Genomic DNA, 14,819 nt, shown 5'->3' with positions numbered 1-14,819 from the left:
GAGAGGAGCTGCCAGGCAGCCAGTAAGAAACTGGGTTACGTTATTATGTTGACAAGAAATCGAAGACATGCTGGAGAACAAACAAGCTACAGAGTTTTTTAAGGAAAACAATTCCCTTGTTGTGAACTCAAGGCTTTAAAAAATGCTATCCACCACAGAAGGAAAATAAAAAGCCCACAAGCACAACATAGCAAAGTGTGATTATATTCGTTATTCTTCTTCTTGTTTATATTCCTCTGGGATTATTTTTTAACTTACAGACAAATAATGTGACCGAGCAGCTCTGCTTGGTCTGCACGCAGCTCGTCTCTGCTCGTATCGTTTCCGTTCGACCGAGGATCGCAGCAACACGACAGATACAACTTAAGAAGTGTAAACAGGTGCAATGAAAAGTCCAAATGATGACAGTCAGGCTGCTCTGCTTTCCACATGCCTGCACAAAAACAGTGTAGCTGTCATGTGCAGGAATACACTGTTTGTGTTAAACCAGATGCAAGCAGACGAGCTCGGCTCAGGGAAGGTTTTATTTCACCGAATCAAAAGGAAAATGAAACTCGGTTCGTCTCTGTTTGAGCCCCCACTATTGCTTCGTCTGGTATTCGATTTTAAATCCTCTAATCAGACAAGATTGTCTCAAAAATCACAGAAATGGTGCCACATAAACAACACTTTTAATAAATATAGTGAGGGTTATTAAAAGTGAGTAATTACTGCTGTCTGTTGTAATCTTTAATGGCTTACAAGTGACTCGTCAAATGAAAATCTAGAAGAGTTCCAGCAGCTTCTTCTGGGTTCACCTCGTCTGTCCTTTACATGCACATGCACGCAGCCGCAATGTAGCTTTGGTATGCAGCCTTACTGATAGAAACATTTGTGCACACACAGACAAAATGCAGAAGTGGCTGCGCTGAGGAGGACAGGATGTGCATGACAGATGAAGAAGGATGTGTGCAGCTGAAGTAAGGAAGCAATCAAAGGCTGCTGCACTTCCTGTATCCAAGTGGCCTCATTGCATCTTCCCCTGTGTCAATATGTGCTTAACTGCACGTGATTTTGTTTGAGGGTGATTTGATTATCAAATTGTAGGATTGCTTTGTAGAATAAATGTCATATTTCAGATGCTAGAAATGACTTGCAAATTCCAGGGTGAGTTTTTTTCCCCCTCTGTTCCACACAGTTTTGCAACGTGACTCCCCAGACAGCAGAGCTGGTCCTTCCTGGACTCAGGCTCAGCGTGACAGAGTCGTCGGAGCAGGTTTACGCTTACAGTCAACCAATGGCAGGGGTGAACACACAGGAAGTTCTGCACGTGTGGTTTGAGTGACTCATGACCTTAGTATGCTACAGATGATTTGTCCAGATGTTTCTCCCCCCTCCACATTCCCTCTGTTTTTCCTTCAGCCCTCCCAGATTTCAGCCCATATTTGACGGTGTTTACTAGTCACTGTTGCTAATTATACCAGTCAGTTTAAAACACTTGAAAACATGCAACAAGCGTTCGCAATTTCATGGTTTGTTTGGTCCCTGGACATGTCGCAGAACCCCAGTTTGTTTTCTCTGATCTGTTCATTGTTTTGTAAAAGTAGTCAGTAAAAATAAGTATTTGACTTGTAGAATAATTCCATTTTGGGTGATCAACAAGGCTTAAAGAGCTGTATAAATGCATTATTATAATTATTATTTGTCTGAAACATTCCATTATGTGAAGGCACCACATTTCAAACATGTTCATCAGCTGATTGTTCAAAAACCTGAAGTCCAACGATGCTAATTTTTTGTGTTTGGAGCACTTGTAGTCCCTGAAGCCAGGGCACATCAGGAGTCAAGGACCCAAAGCAGACAGATGAGAAACACTTGAGTAAAAAAAAAAAGACAAAGGCAGGATGAAGAATGAGAAAACAAAACTTTACGAAACAACAAAAAATAAATGAGCTCAAACACAACATTAACATAGAACTGGACAGGCATGACAACAACATGGAAAACTTACAACTTAACCAAAGAAAACCAGGACTATAAACACACAGAGGGGATGAAGCACACAAGAAGCAGAAATGCTGATTGCAAATTCAGAACACGTGTGACAATATGACTGATTCTACAAAACATAAAGGAAATGAAGGTGCAACAAACAGGACAGGTGTAACAAAAACAAGGAATCCCGAGGAGTCGTTTAAACAAAAGAATAGAGGAAAATAGACTGTTATTGTGCAACATTTTGATGTATTTTAAATTAAATTAAATTCAGTTTATTTATATAGCACCAAGTCAAAACAGAAGTCATCTCAGGGCACTGAACAGAAACATTCATATATAAAAATTATAATTTAACACTCTATGAGGAGCAGACTGCTTTGAATTTAACTCCATCGCAGAACTCTCATCTTGAGCAAGCATGAAGGTGACAGTGGAAAGGAAAAACTCCCTCATGAGGAAGAAACCTTTAGCAGAAACAGGCTCAGGACAAACGACCATCTGCTTCAACTGGCTGGGTTTGCGAGGAACAGATACACAATGGCAGGTCAATAAGCACATGCTAAGATTGAAATAGTATCAAATGAAAACTATTCAATTTTAACCATTCATTTAAGAAAATCAGGTCAATTTGTCCTCCAGTTGTCTAAACCTATAGCAGCATAAAAAAAGCCAAGCCTAACTATAGGATTTATCAAAAAAGGAAAGTCTTGAGCCCAGTCTTAAAACTGTACAATGCATCAGCCTCACAGACTGCAACTGGAAGTTGGTTCCACAAGAGAGGAGCCTGATAACTGAAAGATCTTCTTCCCATTCTGCTTTGGGAAACTCTAGGAACCGCAAGTAAGCCTGCAGTCTGAGAGAAAAGTGCTCTGTTAGGAAAATATGGAACAATAAGATCTCGAATATAAGATGGAGCTAGGTTGTTGAGGGCTTTGTAGGTAGTAAATGTAAAGTAATGTCAAGTAAATGACAGCAAACACACACTGTAGTGGCTGCCATGACAGCCATGCTCAGCTTTTTGCTCTTTTCCTTCTGGGACTGTTTGGATGCTGATGTTGCTGTTTTGTGTTTCTCATCTCAAACTCCAAACATTCAGGTGAGCCACCTTCAGACCCAGAATTATTCATGAGAATCTGTTTTCTTAAAAGCTGCGATGATCACTTTAGCAAAGCTGCTTTAAGAGCTTGTCACGTTACAAAACAGAAAATGTAATGTTGATGCTTGTTAGTATTTTGCAGTTCACATAGACTTCTTTGTGTGCATGTTTTTCTCATTAACAAATACAATCTGTTTGAAGACTGACTATGCTACTGACAGCACTGATACCAGTACTATAGTTTATACTGAAACTGTTGTATAAACTATACTCTAGTTAAAAATACCTTGTGCATTTTTCAGTCTTCTCCACACATTTGTGATCTTTTTAATTTATTTTGAAACCATTCCTGGGGATCTCAAACTCCCTGGATTACTACTCAGTGGGAGAGAACGTTACTCTGTAACATGAATTTTGGACACTGGATGATAAAAGAAAAAAACAAGAAAACCTATCCTTTTCGTTCATTCATTCATTCAACCTTTATTTAGACAGGTTAATCCCATTGAGCCTCCTATTATTGAAATCTGTTGTTTTGTTAAATTGTTTAGCATTAAAATATATCCTACATATGTTTGATTACCAATGTTGCCAGGATCTTTAAAACTACACACTATGATAAAAGTGTTAACCAATGATCTATTTATCACTTTTCAAACTCACAACGACCCTGTGTTTTACAGAGGCAAACAGAAGAGACATTTACACTAGAAGTGTACAAAAAAAAAACCATTAAGAAGTTAAAAATTGATTTAAAAAAAGCAGTCAAAAGAATTTAAAACGGCCAACAAATAAGTAAAAACTAGATTGAACATGTGTTTTTAGATATTTGTTTTAAAACTGTTTTAAAACTGAAGCTGGTTCCATCAGATCTAATGAGCAAACAAATGGTCAGTTTAAAGTTTAATCTGTGTCTCAGTTTAACAGTAAATAGATAAAAATAAAGAAATACATAAAACTTACATTTATACACCCCATCCTTTTAGTTATGGATTTTTCCTTTAAATATCATTTTACAGCAGCACGGTGGCGCAACTGGTAGAGCTGCTGCCTCTCAGCGAGCAGGTCCCTGGTTCAAATCCCTGTCTGTGTGGCCTTTCTGGGTGGAGTTTGCATGTTCTCTCCGTGCATGCGTGGGTTTTCTCCGGGTACTCCGGTTTCCTCCCACAGACCAAAAACATGCATGTTAGGCTGATTGGTAACTCTAAATTGTCCCTAGGTGTGAGTGAGAGAGTGAATGGTTGTTTGTCTCGTTTGTCTCTATGTGTCCCTGTGATGGACTTGCGACCCGTCCAGGGTGTACCCCGCCCCTCGCACAGTGATGGCACCAGCGACCCCCGTGACCCAAAATGGAATAAGCGAGTAAAGAAAATGGATGGATGGATATCATTTTACATGTTTTTGATTCATAAGGTTTCTTACATAAGCTCAGAGCTGTTGCTATTGTCATATAAATTCAAGTGCATGAACTAAGAGCTTTTACTAGAACCCAGGAAGTTACGCCAAAAGAGGTTTACATGAACCTAAAAGTAGGTTTAGTTGCTCTGTGAGGCGCACACGAGGGCTGATCCCAGAGCTGTGGTACCTGCTCCCCCTGCACAGCTACACTCTGCTGCTCAGGACCCACACCGGCTTCAAATCTTCTTAAGGGGTTCTGTGATGTTGAACGTAGAGTCAGTCAGCACATTTTTCTAAATCTTCTTTCCCTATAACCTTTTGGTCAGCTTTAGGCCTCCCCTTCTTTGCCAACTTTTCCATATATTTTAACCTTTAGTCCTCGTTTCAGTCCTGGAACCACAGTGAGGAGAAATTAATTTATTTTGACATAATTTGGGCTTCCAGCTCATGAAACCCACGAAAACAGGAATTCAAAAAATTGGAAAACTGTGAAGACATCAGCCCACACTACTTCTCAGTTTTTGCAGAAAAAAAAAAAAAAAATTAGGATCACAACAAATCAATCAAAATATGGTACTTTCAAAACGATATGCCAATCTTCAATACTTGGTTGTGAATCCCTTTGCCTTAATCTCTGCCTCGATGCAATGTGGCATTGAGACAATCAGCCTGTGGCATTGACTGGGAGTTATGGAAGCCCAGATTTCCTTGATGCTGTCAGCTCTTCTTTGTTGTTGGGTCTGGTGCTCCTCATTTTCCTCTTGAGAATACCTCATAGATTCTCAATGGGGTTTAGGTCCGGCGAGTTGGCTGGCCAGTCAAGCACTGTGGCATGGGCATCAAACCAGGTTTTGGTTCTTAATGTGGCATGGGCAGGGGCCAGGTCCTACTGGAAGATGAATGCATCTCCATACAGATCCTCAGCAGAAGGAATCACGAAGTCCTCTAAAACATTCTGGTAGACTGTTGCGGTGACCTTGGATTTAAGGAAGCAGAGTTTACAAACATCTGCACGAGACCGGACATTGAACCCTAAATCATGACTGACTGTGGATATTTCACACTGGACCTCAAGCAGTATGGGCTTTGTTCCTCACCCTTCTTCCTCCAAACCCTTGGAACTTGATTTCCGAATGAAAGGCACACTTTTTAGTTTAATCGGAAAAGAGGACCGAGGAACCCAACAGTTTTAGCCCATCTCCCAGATGCGTGCGTATGTGGTGGTTTTTGAAGCTGTGACTCTCGCCTCATTCCACTCTTTCTGGATCTCTGCCAGATTCTGGAATCTTCTCTGTTTGATAATACACTGAAGCCCACAGTCATCTCTTGCTGGTGCATCTTCTCCTGCCACATTTTGCCCTTCCACTAGACTTTCCATTGATATGCTTGGACACAGCGCTCTGTGAACAGCCAGCCTCCTTAGCTATGAACTTTTGTGGCTTACTCATCCTATGTAGGGTATCAATGATGGTCTTCTGGCCAGTTGTTATGTCTGCAGTCTTCCCCATATTGAACCGAACTGAGATAATTGAGTCAAACTAAAGCAATTTAATGACACCTGGGGAAACCTGTGCAGGTGCTTTGAGTAGATGATTAGTGTGTCACACTCAGTTTAATTTAAAACATCCATGCCCTGCAAAATTTGGGCTGATGTCTTGAAATCCTGTTTTCGTGGGTTTCATGAGCTGTAAGCCCAAATTATGTAAAAATAAACAAACACATACTTGAAATCATTTAAATTATGGGCCCTGAATCTATCATCTATTAAAGATTAACTTTTTGAATGGAATTATGGAAGTTAAACAACTTTTCCATGATATTCTAATTTTTGGAAAGGGTCTGTATATATCTATATCTATATAATAGGTATATATATATATATATATATACTTAATTTGAGACCAGCAGAGCGGCAGTTAATGAATCCAGATTTTTATCCATCTCTAGGGACCAGGCTGATGATCAGGAGAGAGCGAGAGGAATTAGAGGAGTTCATCACCCTCCAAAATAAAATGTTCTGGATCTGATTTTGTTAAGAAGGAGTGAAACAGAAAGCAGAGCATAAGTGAGAGCAAGGAATGTGTTTTTTCTTCTTTTGATATTGCACCCCCCCCCCCCCCCCCACACACACACACACACAATTTTTTTTTTTCCATTGCTTAATCAAAGAATCCATGTTGTTGAGTGCCTGGAATCATTTAAACAGAGAAATCTGTGTTAAAAATTGAGAACACCTTCGGGACTCGGGGCTCAGCTTTTTGTAAACCTCAGAAATGCTGCAGCACGCTGGCCAAGTTTCCTTGTGGACATTTTTTTATTTTTTTAACTTCCTTTCTTTGTCGTTTTTTTCCTTACTATTCTTTTTCTCTTCTCTTGATCATGTTGCATTAATTATTACCCAGCACTGGTAAAAGGTAAAAGGCGGACTTTACTGGTTTTTTCATGTGTGTTTGTGCGTGCATTCATGTGTCTGTCTATTAGCAAAATATGTCATGAACTGCTGGACAAATGTTAATGAAACTTGCAGAAAGTAGTCATTGAATTCAAATCTACAAGGAGGTAACCACGTTGTAGATGACATGCACAGCCAACTGAACTCAGAAAACACAAAACAGCTAACATTCAGTCAGATTTACAGATATTGTGCTGAAGTCTGGTGTGGTAGTAGCTGAGAGTCATTCACAACACATACAAGTGCTGGTCATTGTGTGTGATCTTTACTTAAAAAAGAACATGAACTCTTAGAGTTAACGCTCAATAATCCAGGTAAAAAAATCCACCTAACTTCAGTCAGGTCATCTGGACAGTTTCTTTTTTAGTTGCGACATTTCATCTTTCATCCAAAGGACTTCTTCAGTCCGAGGAGCCACAACAAACTCAGTTCAACAAGCAGCATTCTCACATAGTGAGCCAATCAGTTTGTTAGTGATAAGATGGTTTCTGGGGCCCGCCCTCTCCCCTGTCGACTCCTCGGATGAAAGACAAAACGTCTCAACAAAAAAAGAAACCTGACTGAACTTTGTTGGATTTTTTTTACCTGGATTATTGAGCATGAACTTTGATGCTTTGAACCACTTTGACTTTGGTTGCTTCAGAAGAGTCGACGGAAGAGAAGGCGGGCCCCAGAAACCATCTTATCACCAGCAAACCGGTTGGTCCACTATGGGAGTGTACTTCTTGTGTAACTGAGTTTGTTGTGGCTCTGACTAATGAAGTCATTTGGATGAAGGATGAAACATCTCAACAAAAAAATAAACTATCCAGATGACCTGACTAAAGTTGGTTGGATCTTGGAGTTAACCTTGTTTGTCTGTTGACAGAATATCTTTAGTTTTACATCTACAACTGATAATTTTTGGAGTCAACCCAGTTCCACCACAGTAACCACCTCAAAGATGGCTTCCGCTCCATCATTCCTCCACATAAGATGATCCAAGTTTTAGTCTCAGACATCAAAGGAGGTGGGTGATATATATTCCTTTAAGAACTGTTTGACTTCTAATATTTTAGCTGTTTATCTTTTTTCCCCCTCAAGTTTTACTCAAGCCTAAAATATCTGAAACTATTTCCTTCCCCTCCCACTTAAACCTGTCCGAACCCTCAGGAAAACGTCTCGGTTCTTTCTAACCGCAGAGGACTCCTTTAGATTTACACTCAGTTGTATTGGTTCTTAACTGCTGAAGAGTTTTATTAAGACTCTTTTGCTCATTGAGTTTCTGTCCTGGGAGGAGAACTGGAGTCTCTCACTGGTCTTCAGTAAATCAGCACAGCAACCTGTTCACCCTGGAAAACACACCACTGCACTGGACCACCACCCTCCGCTCGGAGCTTTGGAAAAGCAAAGCTCCCATGCAGCTCGACTGTAACCTCTCTGGAAAGCTGAGCTTGCAGCAGCTGTGAAAATAAGTCTTGTGGTTTGTGAAGCCCTCCTCCCCACATTTTTCTTACTTTTTGTCTCAAGGTCACACTCTGCGCAGATGACATTTTTTTAAATCCTCCAAGATTAAATGTATGACCGATGCATGAAGAAATCCCATCACTGACGAGTGAAAGCAGAAAAAAATCTGAGTTTCTACTAAAATAAACAAACTTTTTGTCTACGCTTGTACATGTAAGGGATTTAGAAGATGTATGGATTTACAGCCAAACTTTAAATTAGTAGTTTCATTTATATCGTCTGTGTTGGGTTTTATTCTTTTTATTTTAATCAGGATAAATGAAGTAGAATGAGGTTTAGATTGTTTTAGCCTAAACCCAAAAACTGCAGCACCAAAATGTTTGTTTTTCTCAGCAGTCAGTGACGACCCCCTCCAAAAAAAAAAAAAAAAAAAAAGTAATTAGCAAAAACATGGACATTCCTATGTGTTATTATTATTTATTTATTTTTTTGCTCCTTAGATGTAAACCCTAAACCACCGAATAAAGAAAAAAGAAAAATAAATCTGCTAATGATACATCCATTGAGGTTTATGATGTGCAAAAGGAAGATCAAAAACATTTGCAAGAATGTCTCAGTGCAAACAGATCACACAAGGTCTTTGTTTAAAAGTGGGAACACAAGGTGGTTCTTGGTTTTAATCCTCTTGTATTTTAGAAAAATTGTGCCCCATGCTGGCATTTTGAGGAATTTTTTTTCAATAATGAGTTAATATTTTCACATTCTCTGTCTTTGAAAGCTTCAAAATGATCATTAGTTTAATTAAATTTACCCATTTATCACCTGGCTAGCAGCAAGTTAGATGATTTTTCAAGAGTACTGGCTTTAAAACATAAATTATTTGCATCTAGAACAATAGTCTGCAACCTTTACGATTAAAAAAAAAAAGCCATTTTTGCCAGTTTGCTTACTAATTATGAATCGATGTGTCTGGAGCTGCAAAACCTGCTCCAACTGTGTACGGTCAACTGGTGGCCCGTGGACCACTACAAGTTTGTTGGAGATGGCTTTTCTGGCCAGTGGGGGTGATATAAAACGAGAAATGTCTATTGTTAACATTTATAATATTTTTACATTTTAATACAAAAGAAAAAAAAACAGATTTATGTAAAGAGAGAAAATATATATATTTTTTAACAATTTTATAAAAATTAAAACACTGAACTCTGCAGGTCTATGTGAATTATCTTAATTGTTGAAGAATTAAGTATCGTACTTAAACAGTTTCTTTTGTGGCTGAGACGTTTCGTCCTTCATCCAAAGGACTTCTTCAATCTGAGTTGACATCTTAGCACCAGCAAACTGTTTTTTCCCCACTATAGTATATGATGTTTGTGGGAATCTGCTTATTTGGTGGCTCTTCAGATTGAAGACGTCTTTTGGATGAAGGACGAAACGTCTCAGCAAAAACAAACCATCCAGATGACGTGACTGAACATAGTTGTCTTTTTACTTGGATTATTGAGCATGAACGTTGGCATCCTACTTAAAGCATAAAGTTAAAGACAGTATAAAATGAGGCTAGTTTGTTGGAAATCCAATTACATTTTTAAAGAAAAACAAATACTTTGGTTTACTTTGACTTAGTTTTTTTGTTTTATTCTTAGTGCTACCAAAGTTGCTCACCATATTCCTTCTCAGCAACTTGTCTTAAAGATATTCCAAAACATTCTGGTGGTTTTGAGAGAAAGTTCACGCTGTGAGACCGGAAGTCGACTTAAAGTGGCTAATAAACTATTAGCATGATGTAGTCCACATGTTTTATGCCTTGTATTTGTACTATCCTTCACATATTTGAAAATGACGGGAAATATGCTAAAACTAGCCATTTTCATTGTTTGCAATAATTTAAATCAAATTCAGTTTTATTTGAGTTTTGGTCAAAGCCTGAAAGGGACGCTGCAGAGGGACAAAAGAGCCACATGTGGCCCCAGAGCTGCAGGTTGCAGACCCCTGGTTTAGAATGATGTCACTGGGAATTTCAGTCATACTGTATGTTTAAAAAGGGGAATCCCTAAGCCTCACAAACATTATACAAAGGGATTTCCTGGTGCAAAGTTAGCCGGCAGAGAGAGTAAATTATTAATTTCAATAGAAAATTTAAAGGTTATAATAAGGCAAAGGAATATTTCTTAAGACAGACTTGTTGGAAAACTTTGATTTTCTGGCAGGTTTTCTGAATCTTTCATGTGAGTTTGTTCATTTGGGCGGATCACAATTAGAGGAAGGTGAGAACAAACCACAGAGAGGTTTAAGTCTCTCTCTCTCCTTTCACTCAGTTTTTTCTTCATTTGTACACCCCTCATTTTCTTCCCAATTAAAACCATTTTATAGAGACTTTGCTGTTTTACACAGAGCTTAGTTATGCTTTTACTGTTCCATAAAGTCTTAGGGTGGTGCCACGTGCACATGTCGAGGTGTTTGATTTTCTGGGGATGGGGAGAAGTTTTTTTCTTTGGATCTTTTGGAAAATGAACCACCTTCACTTTTAACCACTACTCTGGCAACGCAGCACTTATAGCTGTGAAAGGCAGCCACTTTTGAGACAGTTCCCAGTTGGTATTGTCATCTAGATGGTTGGGAAAAAAAATAGGCCTATGGTTCAAACACAAATATATTTAACGCTTGTGAATGTTAACAGGAAGAGTTGTAAATCCTACTCAGTATCACTCAGTTATTCACTTACAGTGGTGCTTGAAAGATTTGAAAGACTCAAACGATTTTCACACACACGCCCTAAAAGTAGATAAAGAGGACCCATTTAAACAAATGAGACAAAAATATTATACTTGGTCATTTATTTATTGAGGAAAATGATCCAATATTACATATTTGTGAGTGGTAAAAGTATGTGAACCTTTGCTTTCAGTCTCTGGTGTGACACCCCGTACAGTAATTACTACAACTAAAAGTTTTCGATAACTATTGATCAGCCCTGCACACCGGCTTGGGGGAGTTTTAGCCCATCCCTCCGTACAGAACAGCTTCAACTCTGGATGTTGGTGGTTTCCTCACATTAACTGCTGCTTCAGGTCCTTCCACAACATCTGGATTGGATTAAGGTCAGGACTTTGACTTGGCCATTCCAAAACATGAACTTTATTCTTCTTGAACTATTCTTTGGTAGAACCACTTGTGTGTTTAGGGTCATTGTCTCGCTGCACGACCCACCTTCTCTTGATTCAGTTCATGGGCAGATGTTCTGACATTTTCCTTTAGAATTCTCTGATATGATTCAGAATTCATTGTTCCATCAATGATGGCATGCCATCCTGGAACAGATGGAGCAAAACGGGTGCAAATCATGATACTACCACCACCATGTTTCACAGATGGGATAAGGTTCTTATGCAAGAATGTAGTTTTCCTTTCTCCAAACATAACGATTTTCATTTAAAACAAAACATTTTATTTTGGTCTCATCCGTCCACAAAACATTCTTCCAACAGTCTTCTGGCTTGTCCCCGTGATCTTTATCAAACTGCAGATGAGCAGCCATGTTCTTTTTGGAGAGCAGTGGTTTCTCCTTCAACTCTAGCATGCACACCATTGTTGTTCAGTGTTCTCCTGATGGTGGACTCATGAACATCAACATTAGTCAATGTGAGAGAGAAGTTACCCTGATCCTTTGTGACTTCGCAGACTATTTGACATCTTGCTCTTGGAGTGATCTTTGTTGGTCCACCACTCCTGGGGAGGGGAACAATGCTCTTGAATTTCTTTCATTTGTACACAATCTGTCTGACTGTGGATTGGTGGAGTCCAAACTCTTCAGAGATGGTTTTGTAACCTTTTCCAGCCTGATGAGCATCAACAACAATTTTTCTGAGTTCCTCAGAAATCTCCTTTGTTCCTGCCATGATCCACTTCCACAAACATGTTGTGAAGAGCAGACTGTGATAGATCCTGGTCTTTAAATCAAACAGGGTGCCCACTCACCTGATCATCTTCCATTGATTGAAAACACCTGACTCTAATTTCACCTTCAGATTAACTGCTAATCCTAGAGGTTCACATACGTTACCACTCACAAATATATGATATTGGATCATTTTCCTCAATAAATAAATGACCAAGTATAATATTTTTGTCTCATTTGTTTAACTTTATCTACTTTTAGGACTTGTGTGAAAATCTGATGATGTTTTAAATCATTTATGTAGAAATATTGAAAATTCTAATGACTTCACAAACAGTCAAGCAACACTTTATTCTAAAGTCAGATTCTTTTTACGTCTGGTAATATTCAGTTCAACGGCCTTTACACTGAATCGCTCCCAGTCCTAAAGGCATTACCTCACCCTGCATCTCCTGTGTCTCCTTTCATCCTCTTCTTCTTCCAGATGTGGAGCAGATGGCTATCGACTGGCTCACGGGAAACTTCTACTTTGTGGACGATGTGGACGACAGGATCTTTGTGTGCGACAAGAACGGCCAGACATGTGTCACCCTCCTGGACCAGGAGCTGTACAACCCTAAAGGCATCGCTCTGGATCCCACCATGGGGTTAGCGTGACCTCCTTACCTCCTCACACAAACACACACACAAAAGTTAGAATAAAAATAATGCTTTCTTAAAGTTTGTGTTCCAATTTTCACAAGCTATTTGTACAAAATATCTTAAAGGTGATCAGGCTTTTAACTTTTAAGCACCGGGATAAGAATGGAGGGCGGAGGCTAAGTGGAGGCTTGGAAGTTGGAGTAATTGAGCACAGATGTTCTTTTTTGCATTGTAATAGTCTGACAATGTAGGTTTAAAGGGTAAAATTGTTTTTGTTTCAGTTTTTTTATTTATAACCAAGCTCCCCAACAGCATTCCTGCAGGTTTGTGTAGCTCTGCAGATTTGTCTGGCTGGCTAAGTGCATGTAAGAGTTTAAGAATCTGTTAGTTTTGGGGGAAATGTGACTGCACTGATGCAGGAGTGTGTGTGTGTGTGTGTGTGTGTGTGTGTGTGTGTGTGTGTGTGTGTGTGTGTTAGCTTTCACAGCTGCTGTTTGTTCTTCCAGGAACAAGATCAGGTGGATTCACTGTAGATGTTTTTTTTTTGATGTTCAGTGAAATTAAAGGAGAGAAAAACAACAATAACACAAACTCAACGGTCCATTTTTTATTTGTTTGTCTGTGCTGGTAAATTACTGCAAGACTGAAACCTGCACAACTAAACCGAAGCTCAAGATAATTTCTTTAAATCTTTGTCTAATTAGTGGTTTGTTTGTTCTTGATGCAATTAAAGGCTTTTCTGAGGTTTTTGTTTACAAAATGAATCTCTGAATTTGTTTGGAATAGATTTTCTTGGTTATATAATGCATAACCTGAAGATATGTTGTTTTCAAAACAATTTTTAGGGACCGGGAGTACGACTAGTTTTTTTGTGTCTGTGTGTGTGCTAAATATAAGCAGCAGTGACAGCTAAAATAAAACTTTACAGCCTGAGTTCATTTTTTCCATCACAGGGATCATGCTTCCTTTGAATAGGGCCAACTTAGAAAAGGTTCTGAAAGTTTAAACTGATCTGAAGTCAGTCTAATACAGGAATATGTAGATATAATCAGCTGTAGCCCGGCTCAGAAAAGGTTAATGCTGGCAGAGCCTTAACCAATCAGAACAATTGTTTACAGCCGGTGTTTAGGTTTGAAAACAGTATTATACAGTAGTCCCTGGGCAGCACGGTGGCGCAACTGGTAGAGCTGCTGCCTCTCAGCGAGCAGGTCCCTGGTACAAACCCCGGTCCAGGGGCCTTTCTGGGTGGAGTTTGCATGTTCTCTCCGTGCATGCGTGGGTTTTCTCCGGGTGCTCCGGTTTCCTCCCACAGACCAAAAACATGCATGTTAGGCTGATTGGTAACTCTAAATTGTCCCTAGGTGTGAGTGAGAGAGTGAATGGTTGTTTGTATCGTTTGTCTCTTTGTGGCCCTGTGATGGACTTGCGACCTGTCCAGGGTGTCCCCCGCCCCTCGCACAGTGATTGCTGGACATGGGCACCAGCGACCCCCGTGACCCAAAATGGAATAAGCGGGTAAAGAAAATGGATGGATGGACAGTAGTCCCTTGCTACTTCAATGTTTATTTTTTGTGCACTCGCTCTATCGCGGTTTTTCAAAGTAAGATTGGACATGACACTCAATTGGCCGATTGACGGATGAGACGCATGATCGGAATGGAATTAAAATAAATTATTTAAAATTATTTAGCACCTGCTGCACCTGTGTGCAGCCCACATCTGCAGGAGAAGCTCCCTCCTGCAGCGTGTCATATCTCCGCTCTGCAGCAGAGAAGGGGGTGTGGCTAAGTGCACTTGCAGGAGGCAGAGTGCAGCCAGAGGCAGAGAGCTGATTTCATGACATGCTGTGCTCTTTTAGAGCGTTTAGAGTTTAGAAACATTTTTTAGAATATTGCAAGAGTGTGGAAAGG

The 14,819-nt window shown here is 39.6% G+C and overlaps 1 protein-coding gene across 1 annotated transcript in view; it reads left to right on the top strand.

Moving 5' to 3' along the window:
- Positions 1 to 14,819, top strand: part of LOC119412850 (low-density lipoprotein receptor-related protein 1) — a 151,952-nt gene that overhangs the window by 62,757 nt on the left and 74,376 nt on the right. The window contains exon 7 of the mRNA XM_037679887.1: positions 12,752 to 12,914. Within this exon, the coding sequence (XP_037535815.1) occupies positions 12,752 to 12,914 (163 nt within the window). The remainder of the gene's footprint in view (positions 1 to 12,751; positions 12,915 to 14,819) is intronic.

The sequence above is a fragment of the Nematolebias whitei genome, chromosome 7 (genome assembly GCF_014905685.2).
Source record: "Nematolebias whitei isolate Nwh7 chromosome 7, NemWhi1, whole genome shotgun sequence".
NCBI lineage: Eukaryota > Metazoa > Chordata > Actinopteri > Cyprinodontiformes > Rivulidae > Nematolebias > Nematolebias whitei.
Note: the sequence above shows the minus strand (reverse complement) of the source record. Positions and strands in the feature narration are given on the sequence as shown.